Genomic DNA, 24,053 nt, shown 5'->3' on the forward strand with positions numbered 1-24,053 from the left:
TGCAGTGATCTTGGAGCCCAAGAAAGTAAAATCTGTCACTGCTTCCATTTCTTCCCCTTCTATATGCCAGGAAGTGATGGGACCAGATGCCATGATCTTCATTTTTTTAATGTTGAGTTTCAAACCAGCTTTTGCATTCTCCACTTTCACCCTCAACAAGAGGCTCCTTAGATCCTCTTCACTTTCTGCCATTAGGGTGGTATCGTCTGCATATCGGAGGTTGTTGATAATTTTCCCAGCAATCTTAATTCCAACCTGTGATTCATCCAACCCGGCGTTTCTCATGATGTACTCTGCATATAAGTTAAATAAGCAGGGCGACAGTATACAGCCTTGTCGTACTCCTTTCCCAATTTTGAACCAATCGGTTGTTCCATGTCTGGTTCTTACTGTTGCTTCTTGATCCTCGTACAGGTTTTTCAGGAGACAGGTAAGGTGGTCTGGTACTCCCATCACTTTCAGAATTTGCCATAGTTTGTTGTGATCCAGACAATCAAAGGCTTTAGCATAGTCAATGAAGCAGAAATAGACGTTTTTCTGGAATTCTCTTGCTTTCTCCATGATCCAGCAAAAGTTGGCGATTTGATCTCTAGTTCCTCTGCCTCTTTGAAACCCAGCTTGTACTTCCAGTAGTTCTCGGTTCACATACTGCTGAAGCCTAGCTTGTAGGATTTTGAGCATCACCTTGCTGGCATGTGAAATGAGCGCAATTGTGCGGTAGTTTGAACACTCTTTGGCATTGCCCTTCTTTGGAATTGGAATGTAAACTGATCTTTTCCAGTCTTGCGGCCATTGTTGAGTGTTCCAAATTTGTTGGCATATTGAATGCAGCACTTTAACAGCATCATCATTTAGGATTTTAAATAGCTCAGCTGGAATACTGTCATCTCCGCTAGCTTTGTTGTTACTAATGCTTCCTAAGGCCCACTTGACTTCACTCTCGAGGATGTCTGGCTCAAGTTCAGTGACCGCACTATCATGGCTATCAGGGACATTCAGATCTTCCTGTATAGTTCTTCTGTGTATTCTTTCCAACTCTTCTTAATCTCATCTGCTTCTGTGAGGTCCCTGCCTTCTTTGTCCTTCATCATGCCCGTCTTTGCACAATACATTCCCTTGAGATCTCCGATTTTCTTGACGAGATCTCTAGTCTTTCCCATTCTGTTGTTTTCCTCGATTTCTTTGCATTATTCATTTAAGAAGGCCTTCTTGTCTCTCCTTGCTATTCTCTGGAACTCTGCATTCAGTTGGATATATCTTCCCCTTTCTCCCTTGCTTTTTGCTTCCCTTCTTTCCTCAGCTACTCGTAAAGCCTCATCAGAAAGCCACTTGGCTTTCTTGCATTTCTTTTTCTTTGGGATGGATTGAGTTGCTGCCTCCTGAACAATGTTACGGACCTCCGTCCATAGTTCCTCAGGCACTCTGTCTATCAGGTCTAATCCCTGAAATCTATTCCTCACCTCCACTGTATATTCATAAGGGATATGATTTAGGTCATACCTGAATGGTTAAGTGGTTTTCCCTATGTTCTTCAATTTAAGCCGAAATTGTGCAACAAGAAGCTCATGATCTGAGCCACAGTCAGCTCCAGGTCTTGTTTTTACTGACTGTATAGAGCTTCTCCATCTTTGGCTGCAAAGGACATAATCAATCTGATTTCGATATTGACCATCTAGTGATGTCCATGTGTAGAGTCGTCTCTTGTGCTGTTGGAAAAGAGTGTTTGCTATGATCAGCGTGTTCTCTTGGCAAAACTCTATTAGCTTTTGTCCTGCTTCATTTTGTACACCAAGGCCATGCCTGCCTATTTCCCGGTGATTTCTTGACTTCCTATTTTAGCATTCCAATCCCCTATGATGAAGAGGACATCTTTTTTTGGTGTTAGTTCTAGAAGGTGTTGTAGGTCTTCATAGAACCGATCAACCTCAGCTTCTTCGGCATCAGTGGTTGGGGCATAGACTTGAATTACTGTGATATTGAATGGTTTGTCTTGGATTCGTACTGAGATCATTCTATAGTTTTTAAGATTGTACCCCAGTACTGCTTTTCCCACCCTTTTGTTGACTATGAGTGCTACTCCATTTCTTCTATGGGATTCTTGCCCACAGTAGTAGATATGATGGTCACCTGAATTAAATTCACCCATGCCTATCCATTTTAGTTCGCTGATTCCCAAGATGTCGATGTTCAATCTTGCCATCTCATGTTTGACCACCTCCAGCTTACCTTGATTCAATGATGTGACATTCCAGGTTCCTAAACAATATTGTTCTTTACAGCATTGGATTTTCTTTTCACCACCAGACACATCCACAGCTGAGTGTCCTTTTGGCTTTGGCCCAGCCACTTCACTCTTTCTGGCGCTACTTGGAAATACCCTCTGCTCTTCCCCAGTGGTATATTGGACACCTTCCGACCTGAGGGACTCATCTTCCAGCATCATATCTTTTAGCCTTGTGATATGTTCCATGGGGTTTTCTTGACAAGAATACTGGAGTGGGTTGCCATTTCCTTCTCCAGTGGACCACATTTTGACAGAACTCTCTGCCATGACCTGTCCGTCTTGAGTGGCCCTGCACGGCATAGCTTATGACTTCACTGAGTTACGCAAGCCCCTTCACCACAACAAGGCAGTGATCCATGAAGGGGGGGTTATGGGTATTGTAGTCCAAAACATCTGGAGGGCACCAGGTTGCATACCCATTTTAGCCTCTGTATCTAAAATAATGACTGGGAGCTTGGTCTAAGCAACCTTCCCCAACTGCCATGCTGGCTGGGGATGGTGGGAGTTGTAGTCTAACATCTGGAGAGCACCAGGTTGGAAAAAGCTGGTCTAAGGCCAGAGGATGGAGCATACCTCATTCATAATTGCTGCGGAAACAGGTATACAGTATAATTTGATATTTTCAGCAATTGCTCCTGTCTTTGTAGGCTGGCATTTCTCAGTAGCAATAATTCATTTGTGACAGCAGTCAATCTAAGGATCAGTAGGAGACAGTATTGGTCTTGTGCATTTGGTTGCTCCTTGTGATTAGGCTTACATTCTTATTTGTTGGAAAAGAGGTTCCTTTCCAAGTTTCATTTACTTACATAACATGTATATACTTGCCTTTAAATGCTTGTACAGAACTGTACTTGCTGCTGGCTATTTCAGGTCATAAAAATATTTAATAATTTGAATTTAATCATCTTTATGATTTTGACAAGAACAATGTTCAGAATATGATATTTTTGTCTCTTAGGTGCTGGTGATCAGAATCTCTTCAGTTCTCTGTATCCCACACTTTCTCAGCAGCTCCCAAGAGAGCCCATGGAATGGAGGAGGTAGTACCACATCTTTTCATTATATCTATTGGGCAAGGAGTTTGTGTATTGATGTGCTTTAGCAATCTCTGGACAAGAGCTGAGATGAGTTTAGAAGCTAACTAGGGATATAGCATCCAAAAGGGGGCAAGCCCTAACATGAGCAAAAACGCTCATTTCTGGAAGGGGCATGTTGCGTCCCTTCTAGAAATGAGGATTTTTGCTCATGTTGGCATTTGGTCCTGGAAGTGCTATATTGTGGCCGTGCATGGACTGGGGCCAGCGGGGCTGGCTGCCTGTGCACAGCCCCTATTGGATACTACTCAATGAATAGACATTACAAGTTTCATCAGCTGTGAGTAGCAAGCAGTGGAGAGCTCTTTCTCCTGTCATTCTGCCCTGTTGCCCTTAAAACAGATGAGTAGAACTAAAATGAATTCTGGCTAATAGTCTTTGGATGCCATCACCATAACATCTTGTTATTTAAGAATATATTGTGTGTTAAAATAATAGAAGAACTGAAATGATTTGAAATGAATCATATAAACTTGCAAATTGTTCCTAAGTTTTGGGCTAAACAAGAGAGAGAATGTTTTGTCTTCTACTAAACACTTTTCAGTTCAGGTTGGTTTTTTGTAAGAGAGAACAAGTGTGTATGAAATTTATGTAAACTTTTTATACATTGTGTGACTACATCTGGATTTCCAAATTGAGTATCTTTGCCATTTTAATTTTTATTAACATTTGTTCTGCATGCCTTCTGTTCTTTTAGCTTTGGTATGTATGTATCAACTAATTTAAGTGTTCTAAATATTATTCAGGTCTTATGGACGTGCTCCTAAGATGATTCATCTAGAATCTAACTTTGTACAATTTAAAGAAGAACTACTGCCTAAAGAAGGGAACAAAGCTCTTCTGACGTTTCCTTTTCTCCATATTTATTGGACAGAATGCTGTGTAAGTATTGGTGTGCGTTCAAAGCATTAAAACGACAATTAGATACAGTGGTGGCCAAAGATAACTTGCAATTGGCCTTGCATCCTGTCATTTCTATATTGTGGGGAAAGGCATTAAACCAAGGAGTAACCAAAATCATGCCTCATGTAGTTAGCAAATTAAGCATTACGGTGCACATGTGGGATAGACTCCTAAGAGTAAATACTTTGCTTGAAAAATCTTCTGAAGTGAGATCTCCCAAGTGAAAATACTAGTCTCATCACTAATTCAGCTTAATAGATTTGAACAATTTTTTTTCTCCTGATGTAGCAGAAAAAGCCTTTCAAGCTTATTTACCTAGTAAATTTGATCTTGTGATTCATCACTTATACCCTTAGGACACAGAAGTATACAAAGCTACAGTAAAAGATGACATCACCAAATGGCAGAACGTTCTGAAAGTTCACAGCTCTATGGATTGGTTAATTGTGGTGGTAGAGTGTGATGCCAAGAAAAAAAACAAAACTAATATCCTTCCCCGAACATCTATAGTAGATAAAATAAGAAATGACTTCTGTAACAAGCAGAGTGACAGGTAAGGTTTTTCTGGTACTGCAAAATGTAATTGATGGTATCCAGTGCCAGACACACCATTGTTGTCTTCAAAAGTACAGTAACTTCTGATGTTTCTCTGTTTAAGACATTAGCATTCTAAGGTATGAATATTCTCATGCCAAAAAGTAGAGGGGGAAAGAAGTTTGTTTCAGTGTCTTTGCTTATGGGAACAATTAGCTCTGATCTCAGCTGTACAAAATGGAAAGCCCTGTAATAGAGCTGCTGCATAATATTACATGCTGTAAGTAGCTTCTGAATTGGTATTGCTGTGGCATTGCCTTGTACCTTCTGTTGTTCTGAATCTCTGTTGTCCGAATACACCGTTACTGTGTGTCCTCATCAACACGTGTGCAGTAGTGTACATGTACCTGAGTAATACATGCCAGTGGTCTCAAACCTAGAGTCACAGCACACAGTGGTATAAATTGGAATGCCTGTGTGGGGAAAACAAGTGCTAGACCTTGAACCTGGGCTCTTTTCTTGAAATAGGAAATTAGCTATGAGACAGGAGCCAAATATTAGAAAAATCAAATACACATTTATTACAGAGATATAAAGAAAGTTGCATACATGAGGACGACGATAAGTGCTAGGGGGACACAGATCTAATTAAGGAGAATGTAAATGCTTTCCCTGTGGAAATATGGGCAGCAGCTCTGAAGTTAGGGAGATAGGGAATAGAACTGAGAGAGAACCAGAAAGAACTGAGGAAGAAAGGGTTGGAGTGCAGGTATTACTACTTCCAGTGTGGGAGTCACGGAAGGAGGTTCTCTGTCAGCAGTTTGTCTGGTAAAATGGAACTTTGGAGTTGTGTTTCAGCTCCTTATGAATTATGGATTACCAGATATTGTAACCCTCAAAGTACAGTTTGCTAAGGGCACAAAGCAGTGATGATGGGGGACCAAATGCTGGCGATGCCTTTTTAGGTCTTCTTGAGCCCTAACTTTAAAAAAAAAAAAAAAAGCAATGATAAAATGGAGCTGGGAGAGGATACTGTATTTGGATAACATGGATCACATTTCATGGGGAGATGTAAACACTGGCTTTTAAGCTCACTAATTTTGGATTAACTTGTTTCTGTGCGTGTGAGAATTCATATGCTTTTCTTGCTCCTATATTGGATTACATCTAAATTCTGAAAATGCTTTCACTGGAATGCATTCTTGTAACTGGCATGATGACTATGTCTGTTTTAATGAAGGGTACAAAGAAGTGGATGGAGGAGAGAAGACTATTAGGCGAACTGCTTAAATATTTGATGATATTTCTTAACTATCTGAAGGCAAACAAATATTTCCATGGCTCTATTTTGGATAGTGAACCACAAGAACTTCTGTGGATGTGTCTTCATTTCTGTGTAAGGAATGAATGACAGATTAGTCCTCTGAAGCTAAAGGCATGAATCTGAGCATTTTTATGTATTTAAATTGCCAGTTATTGGCAGGCCAATGTATTATGGCACACTGCATATTGACAACTTCATAGTTTGTTTAGTGCATGTAAGCATCATAATTTATGAAGACACCATAGGAGGTCCTAGGTAACTAAGGGTGTTCTATTGATAAATTCTGTATTTGTGTGGCAACCCTTGGGAAGAAGTGATATTTCTCTGGGAAGTCTCTTCTAAACAATACTGTCTATAATAGGTCAACAAACCATTATTTCCAAAGAGTGGTGAGAAGAAAATTTTATATCTTACCTACAGACCACTATTTTGAAGAACAATGGGCTATATACCATCTGGTAGATCTTCATGTCCATCTGTTGCTTCTTTAAGAAGAAAGATCAAGGAAATAGTCCTTGATCGTGGAACACAAATGTAATTTCTATGCTATAAAGCTACAGTATGCAAGTATTTGCACAGAGATGTCTAAAAACCTGGACATAAGAACATAAGACCAAAGGCCTTTTGAGTCCACCATCCTGTTTCCCATGGTTGCAACCACATACCTATGGAAAGCCAACAAGCAGTTCATAAGGGCAATAGTCCTCTCCCACTGTTATTCCCCAGTGGCTGGTATTCAGAGGCATGTTGTTTCTGATCCTGGAGGTAGTATATAGCCATTATGACTAGTAGCCACTGATAGCCTTATTCTCCATGAATATGCCATTTTAAAGCTATCTTAAGTTAGTTACAATCACCATCAGTCTTGAATCTCCCATTATTCAGCTTCATTGCATGACCCCAGGTTCTAGTTTTATCCACTTCTTCCACACCATGCATAATTTTATATACCTGTATCATGTCTGTCCGTCCCCCCTCGCCTCTTTTCTTAACTAAGTTGTCTCAAATATTGCAACCTTTCCTCATAGTGGAGCTGCTCCAGCCCCCTGATCATTTTGGATATACTACTTTAGTTGAGAAGATAGGTAAAACATAACAGGGTGGCATGCACTTGCTGAGGTATGCAAAGGGAGTTCCTCACCCTTGTGCTATGCAAAAGCCTCTCTGAGAATGGAAGGACCTGGGATGTGGTACAAGGGGCTATAGAAGAAGTGAGGTATCTGGGAAAATCAGGTGGAGACAGCTTGTCTTACCTTAAAAGTAACTATTGGACAAAATGTTTGCTTAACTTGCAGTGATTATAGCAATTGTGATTATATCCAGCAAGCTCATGTTGTTGCTTAGATTGTGACCAATGATTAACAAAACTGAAGCCCCATTAAACTCATATTTATAAATCATTTGGTGGTTGAACCCCCCCCCCGACCTTTGTAACTCATGTTGTAAATAAGAAGGCAAAGCGTGGTATTTCAGAATATTTTGAAATAAGCAGTAGTCTGTTGGCTTTCTTTCAGTTGGACTACTTTCACAAAATTTTCCAAACACACATTCATGTTTAGACAGAAACAGAAGAGGCAGCAAAGGTTTAACCCCTCCTCTGGAAGAAGGCTGAGCCAGCAAATGTCCTATCCACAGGACTCTGCTTTCTAGTGGAAAGTGGGGTCTTTCTCTTTCCTGAATTCTGGTCCATGATCATAGTCAGTTTTTTTTTGTTATTGGTAGTAGCATTTCTCCTTGTGTTAATGTTCCTATACAGGCAGGGGAGGGATTGTTAATATCAGCAGAGCTCCTGCTTGGCTGGCAACAACTCTTCCCTTTCCCCTTTTGCAGTAAGGAAGGAAAGAATGGAGTCTTGGCAACATGGCCTTAGGCACTGCTTTTGGACACTGGTGCATGATCTCTTGTTGTCTTAATCAGAATGAGAAGTTGGATTTACCATGAGGTTCCCTTCTGTAAACCAAGTAGGAAAAGAGGCCAGCTTATCTTGCTAGAGATGTTTCAGGAGGGAGGGCAAGGTCAAGTTCTCATGCATCTCCCCTCAATCTAGGTATTAGTTAGGGATCTCTGAGGAATCTATCCTGACCTATCCTTTTCCAAGTGCGCTTTCTTTTTTTGTTACATTTGAGTGTTTTGTGAGGTTATCGTTTATCAAAGCATTTTACCTATACAAACACTTACTACTGAAGCTGTGTTTGGAAACTAGGAGGTTTCTCCTCCAGATGGGATGTCATTTGTTGGCTCCTTGCCTGCTCTGCTGCTTGCTGAGAAGGGAACCTCCTAGTAAGTCCAGTGTCCCATTTGATTTGTGCATTTTTGACCTAAATATTCATTCATGTCATTACAGATGTGTAGTACTGTCTGACCCTTTGAAAGACTCTTCCCGCTCTCAGGAGTCCTGGAATGCTTTCTTGACAAAACTGAGGACGCTGCTTCTCATGTCCTTTACCAAAAACCTAGGCAAATTTGAGGATGACATGAGAACTTTGAGAGAGAAGAGAACGGAACCAGGATGGAGTTTTTGTGAATATTTTATGGTCCAGGTATGGTATTGCAGTATGTGGAAAATAACTTTTAAAAATAGATCTTTAAAGTTGATTATTTACTTTGCTACTCACACAGAACAGAACTTTTATATTAGGAACTTTTCCCCTTAAAAGTCTTGGTGAGCTAAAACTATAAGTAGAAGCTCCTGTTTCAATGGTCAACTGTACTCACATGCTGAAGTCAAGGGAGGTGTCTGGCAGAGTCGTTATAGAAATGGGATCTAGAGATGCAAGCTAGCACCCACTTTGTACTAGCCAGATGAATGGGTTTTTGAGAAGACACTTCTGAAAAATTGGCCCTTGATTTCCTAAGAGTAGTCTGTAGTGGTAAGGGGGAAGAGTTCAAGTACATATTTTGTTGTAATTTTTAAAGTGATATATATAATAGTGTTCTCAATTCTCCGGGTGCTGGTCCTTGACACCATGCATGTACAAGTATCCTGGACAGGAGAATTCCATACTGGAACATCTTGTTGCAGGTCCTACTTGTAACTACAAGTTAATAACTTTGTATCAGAAGTCTGACAGCACAAATATTAACACACATTTTTGTTTATATGTTAAAAGGAAGAACTGGCCTTTGTCTTTGAAATGCTGCAGCAATTTGAAGATGCCTTGGTGCAATATGATGAGCTGGATGCCCTTTTCTCCCAGTATGTTGTCAACTTTGGTGCTGGTGGTAAGTAATTAAATCAGAAAGTGCAACTGTGCATCTCTACGAGCAGATCCACTGATCTTTGCTTTGCAGAATTTAACTAGAGCAATCAAAGGGCTAGGTACTGTCCATTTGATGGTAGAAACTATTTATTGCCCCCCAATAAAAGGTAGACCCCAACAGAAAGCCTTAACACAGAATTATATGCTCTGTTCAGCTCAGGTGTTTAATGTGGCATATGAAGTTACTTTTGTGTTTGCTTATAGATGGGGCAAATTGGTTGACTTTTTTCTGTCAGCCAGTGCGAAGCTGGAATGGGTTGGTTCTTCGTAAACCAATAGACATGGAGAAAAGAGAACTGATTCAGAACCAGGAAGCCACTCTGTTAGACCTCCGCAGTTACCTCTTCTCTCGCCAATGCACATTGCTGATCTTTCTTCAGAGGCCATGGGAGGTATCTCAGCGAGCGCTAGAACTTCTCCACAACTGTGTGCAAGAGCTAAAGCTCCTTGAAGTGAGTGTAATTTAATTAACTGAGTGAATAATGCTTAAGCTTCCTAACCAAATTGGTTATCATTTGCTCTGGATTAGAGGTGAGCTAAAAGATCACTTAGACTGGGTTTGGATGACATGCTGCCGCTTTTCGTGAGTGATTTAACCCACAACCCCTGCTTGGGGGGGGGGGGGGTGTCATGTCATGTGAACCCAGCAAGTGTTAAAACAACCTTTGCATTAACCTAAACGGACTGTGGGTTATGCGAGGGTTGTTCCCTTGCGTAACCTGCACTTGCCAGGTGTGTACAACAACACCCCCCCCCCCGAGCAGGGGTTGCATATTCAAAACGGCGGCTGCATGTACCCCACACGCACCACAGCTGCACTGTGGATTAAACCATGGGCAGGGGGTTGCACGACATGACAGCGCACCATACTGGTAATCTCATAGTCAAGAAACTGGGCAGTTAGGTTGCAAGCTGTCTTCCCCCAGCTTCACCTATCTCACATGTGAACTTATTCCACTCCAGGGCAGGATGTGGAATGAGCTTATAAATATTTGTCTTAAAATAAAAATGCATCTTCCTTCTTGCACTCATTTCATAGTTTGTCTTGCCATGCTCCTGATAATGCCATTGGGAGCCTGACAGAATGCATGTTCTGAATGCCAGAAAATAGGGAAACTATGTTTTCCCAGGGCTCCTGATGCCTACGATGTTGTAAAGCATTGCCTAATGGAATCTTCTACCGTGAGCTGGCTTCTCACCCACTCCCTGGTAACATTAGGTGAAAGAAGGAAGAGTGGGAGTGGAATAAGCTCATTCCAAACCCAGCCCAAACGCTGGAATAATATGGACCACTAGAGGATGGACTCAGGGTTTCTCCAAATGGGAGATTCATTTCTACACCACTGCCAACCCATTCATACTTCACTTTCATCACAGTTGGAAGCTACTTCCATCACTAGACATTTTCTATCCACATGCATCTGTCCACAAGCATGGTTGTGCTTTTCTGGGACTTTCCAGTTTATCCATTTTCGGATGAGGTGATCAGAAGTGAAAAAAGATGCAAGGTGAGGTTGTAACTCAAGTTCTGTATGTGTTGCTTTCACTACTTAGTACAGTTTAACCTTTTTATCTTGTGATCAACACTGCACAAGTATGAAATAGGCACACATACTGTCTACAGCGGCATGTCTCTTAGATTGAAGTTGTACGTGTGATATCGTTCAGAAACTTTATGTGATGGTATTATATGACATAAGCTTGATATTTCATAGTTAGATCTTTCACATCTCACCCAAAATGTTTCCTAAACAAAAAATTCTTTTTCTTGTAAGAGCAAGTAAATACATAGATCTATGCAGAGGTTTAAAACCCATCACGGACAGCCAGCCATGGTTGGTTGTCATGTCGTCTGAACCTGGAGTGCTTTCTGTGTGGTGGCTTATTTTTCGGGATGAACCCATGTCAAAAACCCATGGCTTGTTTAGGGTTACTTTCACCCACGATGGGTTGTCATGTCATCTGAATCTGGGAGACTGATTTTATCGTGTGTTGTGGCAGTCGGCTACAGAGCCGCTTAGCAAGAGCAGCAGAAAAGCCTGTGCTGCTCACTTTTTCTGATCTTGCCAGTGATTGTCCTTCCAAGGTGCCAAAATGGCACTTTGGAAGGACCGTCACTTGTGCCCTGGCATTTTTTAATTTCATTGCCTCAAAAATGTAAGGGCTGGTGAGTAAATGGAAGGGAAATTTGCACACCTGCAGTAACAGAACAGTTTATGCAGGTGTGAAGATTTCCCTTCCATTTACTTAGCAGCCCTTAAATTTGCACAAATTTCTCCATTTATTTTCCAGCCATTAAATTCGCATACATTTCTGAGTGCTTTTTCTAAACTGTCAGGGAACCGCAGTAACCACAGCAGTTAAGTGCTCTGAAAAGGAGCTGTGAAAAGGGGGTAGGGAGTTAATATCTCCCCTTTTTGGAGTAGCTGGAGAGCTGGGAAAATTTTGAAAAGGTGGAGGACACTGAGAAATGTCAGTCCAACGCTTAAAATGGAGATGTTGTCCCCCTCTTTTGGTGCACTTACTCCTTTGCGGCCCCCCTCCCATTTTCAGTGCTTCTTAAATGCGGCACCCAGTCCCTCCTTTCCATTAGTGTTATTTCTCCCCCAGTCTTTTGTAACTGAACACAAATTAGCCAATATGTAACCTCAATTCGTCAATTTCCTTATATGTTACCTACTCTCCAGGTGGCTCCCTTTGACAGCTGAAACAGACAAGGAAATTGACCAGGCAAGGCTCCACATATAGGACAGCTGTAAGCGTGCACTTGTGCACCTGAAAAACTGATGAAAAAAAGGCGACCCCGATTGTGCATTTTTAAGGCACTGGGAAAAAAAGGGCAGTGAACAAAAAGGGGTAGCAATCAGAGAGACCCTAGTCGCGTTTTTTTGAGTCAGAGGGGAGAAAAGCCAGGGAACAAAAAGGGGTAGTGGTCAGAGCAGGGAGTGGGAGACAAGATGGGTTTTGCTGCAAAGTGCCTGGGATACATGATGCAGCTGGGTGGAGGACTGAGGGGGAAGTACAGCCCACAGCAAGCCTGATGGTCTGTCAGGTGTACTGTGGGTTGTTCCATGAATAACCAACCCACTGTGGCTTATTTGCAGGGTGGGAGAGTGTGATGTGCGAACCCGCCCACTGTGTTTTGGATGTGCTCAAAGGGCCTCAAAAGTGCACCACAAGCCAGAGAGTATTCCCAAACCCACAACTCTGTTGTTGTTGTGTTTTTAATTGTTTTCAATTGTGTTTAACGTATTCATTGTTTTATTGTTTTCATCAAGTTTTATTAATGATTGTAAGATGCCTTGAGTGCCATTTTTAGTAGAAAGGCAGGGTACAAGTCAAATAAATAAATAAATTACCAAGTTTGGAAGGAGTGGGTTCTTCCATGTTTCATTGTACTTTGGAGGTACTCTTAAAACCTTAGAAATGCAGCACCTGGCCTTCTGACCATGGAGCTTGAGAGGGGAATTTGTTCCTGATCTTGCACTGAGTTTTGAAGGTGATTCAAATGTTTCTGAAGAGCAGCATGAGGTCAGAGACAAGACAATATTCCTACTGAGACCATCCCCTAGATCTACATATTATGTGTGATATGTGTCTAGTACATTTTTTCATAAGCAACTTTTTTTGCTCATTGTTGGTTCCTGTTTAACTAGGTGTCTTTGCTTCTTGTTTTATGGTTGCCCAGTGTCCTTTTTGTTTCAGGAACTTAGCAGACTTTCAGAGACCTGCCTTCTGCTTAGTGACCTTATATTCTAGCTATTGTTTGGCCATATGCCAATGGCTAGTTTGTTTTCAGGTTTTGTCTTGTCTTTTCAGAGGTTGTACTTTTTTGGAGGAGTGGGGAATAAACTTAGATCCTTTCCAACTTCTTTTTAAAATGTGAAGTTGATTTATTTATGTTAACTTTATACTCAGTTTATATTGAAAGGAGCTCATTATAGTATAGTCTCTCTTTTTTAATTTGCAAATGAACATCTTGATATTTGGAGTAAGTATCAAGAATTTGCTTTGTGTTCCATGCAAGCTCTTCTAAATACTTTTTAATATTAATCATGAGATTTTTTGCCAAATTATGTTCTGTTAGAATAAGCTTCATATCTGAGCGATGTCTTTACTGTTTTGATCTTAAGGTCTCTGTTCCTCCTGGTGCTTTGGACTGTTGGGTCTTCTTGAGCTGCCTGGAGGTTTTGCAGAGAATAGAAGGTTGCTGTGATCGGTCTCAAATTGATGCTAATGTTTCCCACACAGTTGGCTTATGGAGTTATGCCACTGAAAAGGTAAGTAAAGAGTGTGTATGTGTCATAAGGCTGTGAGTGGGGAAAATTCCATAGTTTTTAGTCATAAGATAATTTTCTTTTAACTAGGAGGTAGCTCTTTGCAATATGATGCTGATGATCTGCTTCCAAAGGAACAGCCAAAGGGTTGGAAGGACAGTATACTCCATTTTTTGTCAGACGCTATTGTATCAGGATACATTTGACTGGCTATGTTCCCAGCTAATTCACTATTGTACTCTCTTCTTTCATCTGTCCAGCTGGCAACCTGTTTTCTCCATAAGCACCCTGACAAGCACACAAAAACCCCTATGTAGATTTTCATGGCTATCTGTGATGAAGTGATTGCTATCTTGCTTGCCCGCCCCACCCCTCGATACAATACTCTGTTTCCCACATCATGTGTTCATATTTGCATACATGTGTACAGGATCCATCTGTGTGTGCAAGATCCATCTGTGCAATCTCAACACCCTCGTAGTGTGACATACAGAACATGCAGTTGGGTTCTATGCATAATGGTTCAATGCACAGATGCCAGAAGCAAGTGGGGTGGCAAGCACAATCCCATCCTCTTTCCATACACAACTTTAAATATCTATATAGAGACAAGGAAGCTCCTTGTGTATCCAGGTAAAACATGTGTATTCTGGTACCAAAGCAGTGCAATTCCCTCATCATGGGGGAGGGACCACAGCTCAGTGGTAGAGCAATGGCTTTATAATGTATGGGGCCTCTAATTCTGTGCTGGTGTTTTCAGTCAGAATGATCTCTGTTAGCAGAGCTGAATGATTTCTGCTTGAACTCGAAGTCTTGATGCCGGTTATAGTTTGCAGTAATCAGGCACACACTTCATGAAAGAGCTCTGTTATGTCTCAGACTTGCTCTGTGGTCATAGATGTGCACTTTCTGACATAAGAAAGCAACTCTTCAGACTGCCTGGTTGTAATAGCACAACTTAGAGTGATTTAGAACTGCACAGTATAGTCCATTTAATTGGCTTCCTTTGTAACATCTATGCTTGACCGTTTGTGGGGACAGGAAAATATACTTGACAGGTACACAGTGTCCTCCTCTTAACCTCTGAAGTAAGTCTTTTCATCTTAAATGAATAGGGATTTGTTCCCTCGTAGTGATTATCAACAGTGCTAGCCTGAGCTATTTGCTTGTTCAGTTTCTTTATGAGCAAGTTAACACTTTGACCCTTTTAGTATATTTTGGGAGTAAACTATACATGTGTATGACTTTGTTGCTTCATATTTCAAAGCCCCAATATGTCTGTCTGTCTAGCTGTTGTCATCACTTGCATCTATACTGAGGGATCTGACTGTACTATGCAAATTTAAGTACTAGCACTGTACCTTTTGATTGAAGTCCCCAACCATCCCAGGACCCTTCCACGGTCTTGCACTAAATATATAACGCAATTTTTACCCACGTATGGTGCATGTATGTACATTGGAGGCATTTGTTCTAATTATGATATCTCCTATCTGTTCTGGGAGAGTTCTAATAAATATTCTCCTGAGGGAAGTTGCTTCAGTCAAGACCCATTTTGACTCCCAGTAGGTGAATGGTAGCTGTAGCACAGTTTGCTTCTGTCCATGGGGATGCCCCCCAAAAGCAGGAGCTATAATACTTTTTTTTTTTTTTACTGACAAAAGCCATCTGTGAAGGTGTATTCTGGATTCACCTTTCAGTGTGCTCCCATTCAACATCCCCGTGTTATCTTACATCTTGTTACTCATCCTTCACAGTTCATGTTATAAAACTAAAACCTTGCACATAGACTGCAGGTACAAGAGAGAAGATAATAGTGCTGGGGTGACCAAGTTTTCAGCAATAGGGCTCTTGTACATTTCATAGATGAGGGAATTTTGGCAGGTGAAAGTTGCCAAAGCTTTGCCACACTGTGAGATAATGAATTGCACCTGCCATAATTCCCTAATCTAAACAATTGTGAAAGGTGCAGGAGCCTTACTGTTGGCTATCCCTCTTGTATACTATATAAAGCTTGGTTCGTGCAATTTCAAGTTGATGTTTTCACCAACAAATGGGATATTTTAATTAAAAGCTCTCCATATTTATTAAACAGGTTTTGTCCTTATGTTGAGATACGTTTTAATGATTCCTAGTTGATGAGGACCAAGAAAACTTAATTCAACAGACAGCCCTGTTTCCATTCCATTTTCAGAGATTCTGTACCTCTTGAATGACTGAGAAGGATTATTCCATCATGCCGTTCTTATGAACTACCTTGAACCATTAAATTAGCTACTATTTGCAGACAAAATGCTGAGCTATATAGAGCATTCTCTTGAGAGTATGACAAGAGTGTTGCAAGTTTTCTCTAAAATTGTGTGCGTGTGTAATTAATTTTAAATGAATTAATTTCAAAGTTTCTTTCATATTTCTTATAAGATCCAACTCTTATAAGTTGCTGACATTTATTTGGAAAGAGAGGGTCCTGTGTCAGGGCAAAGGTGATAGGATAGAGTTCTGCATTTTTGGTTGGCAAATTTCAGATAGTTACCTCTGTTAATCTGTTGCAGGAAAAATTCCTGTGGCACTCTGAAATGTGTTGGTCTTTAAGATGCCACAAAGCTTGTGTTAGATGGGAGTTAAAATCCTAAGTGCTGTTTTCATTTTGCCATAAAATGCAATGCTATCACTTGATTTTTTCCCCTGTAGTTGAAGTCCCTGGGTTACCTATGTGGACTTGTGTCTGAAAAAGGGCCCAATTCAGAAGATCTTAATAGAACAGTTGATCTTCTTGCAGGACTTGGAGCTGAACGCCCTGAAACAGGTATTTACATAACTTTTTATGAAACTATGAAGTTGTTGCTTATCAAGTAAATGTTCGACTTTGGGAGTGAGTTTCATAACCTATCACACTTCTGGTGGACAATTTTGGTAGGATTAGTATTTGCCAAAGCTAATCTGCATTCAGATACCATTTTCTACTGAAAACTTTTGTATTGAAAGAGGATCAATATTGCCATGTTATCCCTAATGCAGCTAAGTGGGACAATTGTTGAACATAGCAGGCAGTCTCATAGTCGTTGCAGTGAGGAAAAAGGTGAGCAGCTATAATCAAATAATGTTTTAATGTTAGGAATTTTAATTTCTCAATATGTATTTGATGTACTAATGTGCCACCTTGGGCATCTGCATACAGCTGCTTTTGTTTTAAAATGACACTGTTATTTTAAAACAAAAAATTCTGGCTGTAAAATGAAAAGATTGAAGATCTTTATTCTCAAAGGAAATCTTGAAGAGGCGAACTGTGTTTCTGGTAATGTTAGCAACTAAATTTCTGTACTCACAGAATTTTGATGTCAGCTAGATGTACAGAATTGGGAAAATTCAAAGTTTGAATTAGAGTTTAATCATATATACGTTTCCCAGCATTGCTACTTTCTGTTGAGTAAAATGTAATAAAGCTGTCACTGATGTCTTCTGGGGCTGGCCTAATAGTGTGGAAAAATAATATTAAATGGCACCCTGTCTTAAAAGGTTCTAAGTATATACGCATACTTAAAAAGCCACCATACTCCTTAAACACTTCTTAGGCAGGTGTACATTTTTGCAGAACTTTTGGAGCCAATGACATTTTCTTGGCAGAACCTTAGAAACACCAAAACATGAACATAGCAGTGAGAAGAGGGATCTTTTTACTTGTTGGTACATTCTATACTTCTTTGAACTCTCCACACACCACCTTGTGTCTTCCTTCCAGTGCTCAACTGTGATACTAGAGCTCAGGCTACCTGGAACCCTGACTTGTATCTGAGCTCATAATTCCCCCCGCCCTTACTATTACTTACTCCTACTACAACTACTGTATATCTTTCAAAGCTAAGCCCTAGCATGGAAAGGGGTTCTGGAGCTGTGTGGTTGGAAGCTTTGGCTCAAATTAAGGCCTGCTTCCAGGAAAAGCTATTTGAGAAAAGAAGGTGAACAAAAGTAAGAAATGGGGAGCAGAAATAACATTTACAAACTGAAGGAGTGGGGCGAAAAGGAAGAGAAAAAATACTGAGTGGGGAAGAAAAGCGAATAGAGGGAGGAAGAGAGGTTTGGAATAAAAAAGGATGTGTGAAATAATTTTAAAAAGAACAAGAAACTAAAGAAGAGTAAATGGGAAGCGTGCAGGGGGAGAAGCTACTTATAAAAAGAATGATGCCAGGATTAGAAAGGGGAGGGCAATTCTGAAAGGGGAGTGGAATGGGAAAATGGAGGAAGCAGTGGAAGAGAAGGGAGACAAGCACGCTAGAGAAAAAGGTGAATGTTGACCTTACCTGTGGTCCCCAAATTTTGGCTTGGTTTGATTACAACCAAGCCTTTATTTGTGGCTGCCACTGGCTCCACTCTTCACCACATTCTGTGGCACATGCAGAGGGTTTGGGGAAGTGTTTGCCCATGCTGCTACTGCTGCTTTCTGCAGAAGCCAGTGGAAAGGGAGAGACCCCCCTTTCTTGTTCCATTCTCTATGGAGGGGGAGGAGGGGTGGCTTCTTTTCTGTGAAGGGGGCTCTGCTGCAGTGAAGTCCCCTGTGGTGCCTATGTGGTTGGAAAGCTCTCCGCAAGTGGAGAGCTGCATAGGGCCATCTGCTACATCCTCCCTCATTGCAACCATCAGCAACCAGTTGGTGGGGGTGGAGATAGGATTACTCTGAGTGATCTTTTAAATTTAGTGTTGAAGACCTAGTGCAGTGTTTGGGCCAGGTCACACGATCAAATAAGTCACGTGCTGGTGGCCGTTATGAATATTCAAGCCACAATCTGCATCTGGATCGTAGGGGTTGTGTGAAGGTTAAACAAGGGTTCTAGGGTTATGTGAAGGTTGTTTGACCTTTGCACAGCCCTGGCTGCCTGGTTTTGGATGACATGACAAGCCTGGCACGCACTAGCATGCACCACAAGGTATGTTGGGCTGTGGTGATCATGTGAACCAGGTCACTGTGTTCTTGTATACATTTGTGGTGTCTTTTTAAGCAGGAATCTTATTATGTCTGTCCTATTTTATTTTTCAAGCCAATACAGCACAGTCTCCTTATAAGAAACTCAAAGAGGCCTTATCGTCTGTAGAAGCTTTTGAAAAGCACTACTTAGTAAGTATGTCACATATATGCAACGTGTAGAAGCTAACTAAGATATATATATATATATATATATTCATATTCATATTTGGTATATTCGTCAAATCACAATATTTGTAGCAGAATACTTGGGTATGCATTGTGAGCGAGTTTGAGAAATAGCATGATTATTGAACCAATGGTTCAGTCTTTTTGGCATGTTGAATAGAAGGACTGTAACATTTGGAACTTAATGAAATATCCCAACTAAAAATATTAACCAAAGCAGCTCTAAAATACTAAAGGTGTAACTGAATTGTGGACATAACCCTAGTTTGGTTCTGTAGTTAATTATTTATATTTAATTTATAAATTGATTACAGTTCAAATAAGCTTTCAAATAAATAATTAATGGAAAAACTCACTAAATAAGTTAGAGCAATAAGAGTATAGACAATAAGAGTTTGCCAAACTAAGGAGAGCCAGTGTAGTGTAGTGGTGAGAGTGACGGACTGGGAGCCGGGAGATCCGGGTTCTAGTCCCCACTTGGCCATGGAAGCTCACTGGGTGACTTTGGGCCAGTCACAGACTCTCAGCCCAACCTACCTCACAGGGTTGTTGTTGTGAGGATACAACGGTGAGGAGGAGGATAATGTAAGCCGCCTTGAGTTCCTTGCGAGAGGGAGAAAGGCGGGGTATAAATGCAATAAATAAATAAATAAAATAAAATAATAAGGATAGTTTCTATGGAATTCGGCATGAATTCATCAACCACTCTAATCAGAACAAAGACAATATACCTCTGCCTACAGCTCACAAAAATTGATTGGGATAACTTAAACTACCACAAACAAATCGAAGAACTATCAAACTCTTTTTCAAGAAATAATGATCTATTTATTTGGTTTCGTTTCTATATGAAAGCTCTCTGGGTGATTCACAATATGTGCCTAATGAAAATGAATGATACTAATGATTTCCATCATGCTTACAGTTAGTTATGAATTGCTAAATGTTAAATGTTTGTAATGTTTGATATCAATAAAAGTATTTTTTTTAACTGGGAAAATCAAGTAACTTAGGGCGCAATCCTATGCAGATAGGCGGCCGCTTCCAAACTCAGAGGCGACCACTTATCCAATGCAGGGCAGGAGAAGCACAAAGAAGATTGTTCCCTCCATGCTTCTCCTGCCCTACATTTTCATCTACACAGCCGATTGCGGCTGTCTAGCTGTGGGAGGGCTGAGTGGGGGAGGAGGCTGCCGTTAGACGCATTGGATGTGTCATACAGGCATTTCCGCCCACCCTGGAATGCTCCCGGGAACACTCCATTTTGGCCGCTCCGCTCTTCTCTTGCGAGTGCATGGGGCTTTTCTTCACTGCCTGCGAGGCAGTGCAGAAGTGGGGGAAGGTCATTTCTCTGGGAACTGACCTCGGAGCGTGGGCTCTGAGGTCAGTTCCTGGAAAACCAGATATCCTGTGGCCATCTAGCCACTGACTAGCAGCCATAGGATTGCTCCCTAATTATAGTCAGGGCCAGAAATATTGGAACAAGGATAATTGTTTTGGCAGTTGGCCTCTGTACACCACCACATTGACGTTGAAAGGAAACACACCTACATGGGAGTGAAGTCAGGACTTTCAGCTGTAATTCAAAGGGTTAGACAAAAGTGGGGCACTAACCATTCTGGAAGGACAGCCAGTGGCATACACTCCCCCCCCCATCGTTGGTGGCTCATAAGTAATGGAACAAATGGCTGACAAGCAGCTGCATGGCCAGGTGTGGCCTGTTTCCTGGGTGCCCCGTGACCAATCAAGCAGATAAAAGGCTTGGAGGTGGTTCTGAGTGTTACATTTGCATTTGGTAGCTGTTCACTGAAACTCCCAACATGAGGTCCAAAGAGGTGTCCACGCGAGTGAACGAGGCCATCATTAGGCTGAGAAAACAAAATAAACCTATCAGAGAGATAGCAAAAACATTGGGAGTGGCCAACACAACAGTTTGGAACATCCTGAAAAAGAAGGCATTAACTGGCAAGCTCAGCAACAGCAAAAGGCCTGGAAGACCACGGAAGACAACTAAAGTGGATGACTGCAGAATTCTGCTCATGGTGAAGAGGAACCCTTTCACAACATCTAGCCAGGTCAAGAACGCTCTTGAGGAGGTAGGCATGTCATTGTCAACATCTACAGTCAAGAGACGGCTTTATGAATGTAACTACAGAGGCTTCACAACAAGGTGCAAACCACTGGTAACGTTCAAGAACAGACAGGCCAGATTAGCCTTTGCCAGCAAACACCTAAAAAAGCCTGCCCAGTCCTGGAATAAGATTCTTCGGACTGATGAAAACAAGATTAACTTGTACCAGAATGATGGGAAGAGAAAAGTATGGAGAAGGAAAGGAACAGTTCATGATCCAAAGCATACCACATCATCTGTCAAACATGATGGAGGCAGTGTTATGGCATGGGCATGTATGGCTGCCAATGGAACCGGGTCACTGGTGTTTATTGATGACCTGCCTACTGATAAAAGCAGCAGGATGAATTCTGAAGTGTATAGGGCTATACTTTCTGCTCAGATTCAGCCGAATGCTGCCAGTGATAGGACGCCGCTTCATACTGCAGATGGATAATGACCCAAAACATACAGCAAAAGCTACCCAAGAGTTCCTCAAGGCAAAGAAGTGGGATGTTCTTCAATGGCCAAGTCAGTCAGCTGATCTCAACCCAATAGAGCATGCTTTTCACTTACTGAAGACAAGAGCGAAGGCAGAAAGACCCACAAACTAGCAGCAGCTGAAGGCAGCTGCAGTAAAGGCCTGGGAAAGCAGCTTGAGGGAGGAAACTCAGCATTGGGTCATGTCCATGGGTTCCAGACTTCAGGCAGTCATTGACTGCAAAGGATTTTCATCCAGGTATTAAAGGCAATCCTTCAGTTTGAAATGATGTTGGTTTGTTCCATTACTTATGAGCCACCAACGATGGGTGTGTGTGTATGCCACTGGCTGTCCTTCCTGAATGGTTAGTGCCCCACCTTTGTCACAACCCTTGAATTATAGCTGAAAGTCCTGACTTCGCTCCCATCTGGGTGTGTTTCCTTTCAACTTCAATGTGGTGGTGTGCAGAGGCCAACTGCCAAAACAGTTATCCTTGTTCCAATATTTCTGGCCCTGACTGTAACTTAAAGCAAAAAACATATGCTTGAGATGTAATGAAATCTTGGAGATTTTGCATTCATACCAACTAAAAATTCTGTGGAGTGTATGCTTCTGTATGTATCATGATTAATCACAGAGTGCATGGTAGGGTTCTCAAGCAAAGACCTGTTGTAATAATATTGTTTTTCCTAAACCCCCTTTTCTTCTTTCTTCTGTTTCCTCTCCTCTCCTCTCCTTTATTCCATAGGATCTTTCCCATGCCACCATTGAAATGTATAAAAATATTGGAAGAATTCGTTCAGCGAAGCTTGTTGGAAAGGATCTGGCAGAATTCTATATGTAAATAAACTGTTTTAATAGTTCAGTTTTAAAAACCACAGTTTGTAATATTTTGAATGGGGCATCTCCTTGTTAAGAAGCATGTGTTCTGCAAAATACTTGCTAACGAAAGCAAATTATCACTAAGTTAACCAGCTAGCTGCTTCATGCTAAATCAGCGAACATATTTGTCTCAAATACTTCTAGCTATCGTGGCAGTATCCAGTGGGGCACAACTGTTAACGTAAACTACTTCATGCTAGTGTAAATTATTCTAGCACACCATCAATACCTTTAGCTGGTGTGCCGATTTCCTTGAAAAATCAGTATGTCAGCTAACACAGTTTGTGTTGTGCTAGTATAGTTTACGCTAGCACAGAGTTATTTACGTTAGTGATTGTGCCCCATTGGATACTGCTCCTAATAATAACATCCCCAACAACCATTCCCATTTTTGCCGGGCTATGGAATCTAAGAGGAAGAAGGGGGAAATATTCTATATAGTTAATAAATGCATAAGAGCAAGGCCTTATGAAAGTTTATATGTAGTTTATGTGGAATGAGGCTTTCTGTATGTTAAATTAATGGCCAATATCATGTAGCTTATAATGAGCTGAGAAGCTTTCAGAGGTATTCCAGCTCTCTGCTGCTCGCACAATGACTATTATAATAGTCAGTAGTTACCTATTAATGTTTGTATTAGAGGCACTGTGTGGAGGAAATGTTTTCATATATAAGCAGTTTACAAATGCTTTTTTTTACCTCTCTCTCTCTCTCTGTGACTTTCTTCCCAAGGAAGAAGAAGAGTCCCCAAAAGGCTGAGGTTTATCTTCAAGGAGCATTAAAAACTTACCTTGCGGAGGGATGGACATTGCTTATTACCCATACACGGAAGCAGCTAGCAGAATGTCAGAAACACCTTGGGCAAATTGAAAAGTATCCTTCAAAAGAAAGGGGAAGTTGCAGATTTGGTGCATATGTATTTTGGCCTATCTTACTAGATTAGGTGGGCAGTAGAATCTATAATGCACTTGATATAGCAGAGGTGCACAGTATTAACTTCCAAGCATTGCATGAAGTCGTGAGATAACCTGAGAACTCTTGATAAAAATTATGTTATTGACTTTGAAGGAAGTTAACAGGTAAAGCCACCAAGCTTAGTGCATGACTACCAAAGGGGTTATGGCAGCTCCCCACCCCTCTTTACGCATATATATGCATGTGCGCACGTGTGTGTACATATATATATGCGCACGCTGTGTATATATGTACACGCACGCACACACATGGGGTAAATAAGGTAATGGAATATTGTACTTTTTGGCACAAATTAACACCTTATGTAAGGACTTGTTTGGGCATTTATGTAACAACATAATGTCATCCATGATAGTAGTTATGATAGGGGTTGTTGTGGCTTTTGTGGTATACGATCATACCTAGTAAGTATGAGTTCTTGAATTTTACTATACTAGTAAAAATATCTTCTGACAGTTTACAGGGTATTAGTATTATTTCTTAGACACCTTTTTCAATAAAAGACTTAAGACAACTTATAACAAATTAAAACATACATTTTTATAATGCTCAAACCATTTTGGATCTTACATGTTGCCTTTTGTCCAATACACTATCAAATCATATGTTGTCTCTATTTTAGTCTAACTGGAGTGTTTTCTTTGGGAACTATCATTCTGCACATTCCTTTGGGAAGTACTGAAGTACTGAATAGCTTCTTTTATTATATCTAATATGCTTTTCTTCAGATTGCAATCTAGTGCTTGTTTTAAAAGGCCTGCCTTTCTACCCAGTCTGAATTGA

At 40.9% G+C, this 24,053-nt stretch overlaps 1 protein-coding gene across 4 annotated transcripts in view; it reads left to right on the forward strand.

Moving 5' to 3' along the window:
- The window catches only part of TRAPPC10 (trafficking protein particle complex subunit 10), a 64,178-nt gene that overhangs the window by 21,960 nt on the left and 18,165 nt on the right, over positions 1 to 24,053 (forward strand). For 3 of the 4 annotated variants that reach the window (XM_084843866.1, XM_084843868.1, XM_084843867.1), the window contains exons 2-12: positions 3,243 to 3,324; positions 4,125 to 4,260; positions 4,638 to 4,834; positions 8,484 to 8,679; positions 9,250 to 9,361; positions 9,604 to 9,851; positions 13,533 to 13,679; positions 16,368 to 16,482; positions 18,710 to 18,786; positions 22,162 to 22,253; positions 23,028 to 23,168. In XM_084843866.1, the coding sequence (XP_084699992.1) occupies positions 3,243 to 3,324; positions 4,125 to 4,260; positions 4,638 to 4,834; positions 8,484 to 8,679; positions 9,250 to 9,361; positions 9,604 to 9,851; positions 13,533 to 13,679; positions 16,368 to 16,482; positions 18,710 to 18,786; positions 22,162 to 22,253; positions 23,028 to 23,168 (1,543 nt within the window). Of the gene's footprint in view, positions 1 to 3,242; positions 3,325 to 4,124; positions 4,261 to 4,637; positions 4,835 to 6,071; positions 6,212 to 8,483; positions 8,680 to 9,249; positions 9,362 to 9,603; positions 9,852 to 13,532; positions 13,680 to 16,367; positions 16,483 to 18,709; positions 18,787 to 22,161; positions 22,254 to 23,027; positions 23,169 to 24,053 lie in introns of those variants that run through there. The other variant, XM_084843869.1, reaches the window with a different exon arrangement.

The sequence above is a fragment of the Heloderma suspectum genome, chromosome 3 (genome assembly GCF_057233095.1).
Source record: "Heloderma suspectum isolate Gila_16-S chromosome 3, 16-S_ref, whole genome shotgun sequence".
Classification (NCBI taxonomy): Eukaryota; Metazoa; Chordata; class Lepidosauria; order Squamata; family Helodermatidae; genus Heloderma; species Heloderma suspectum.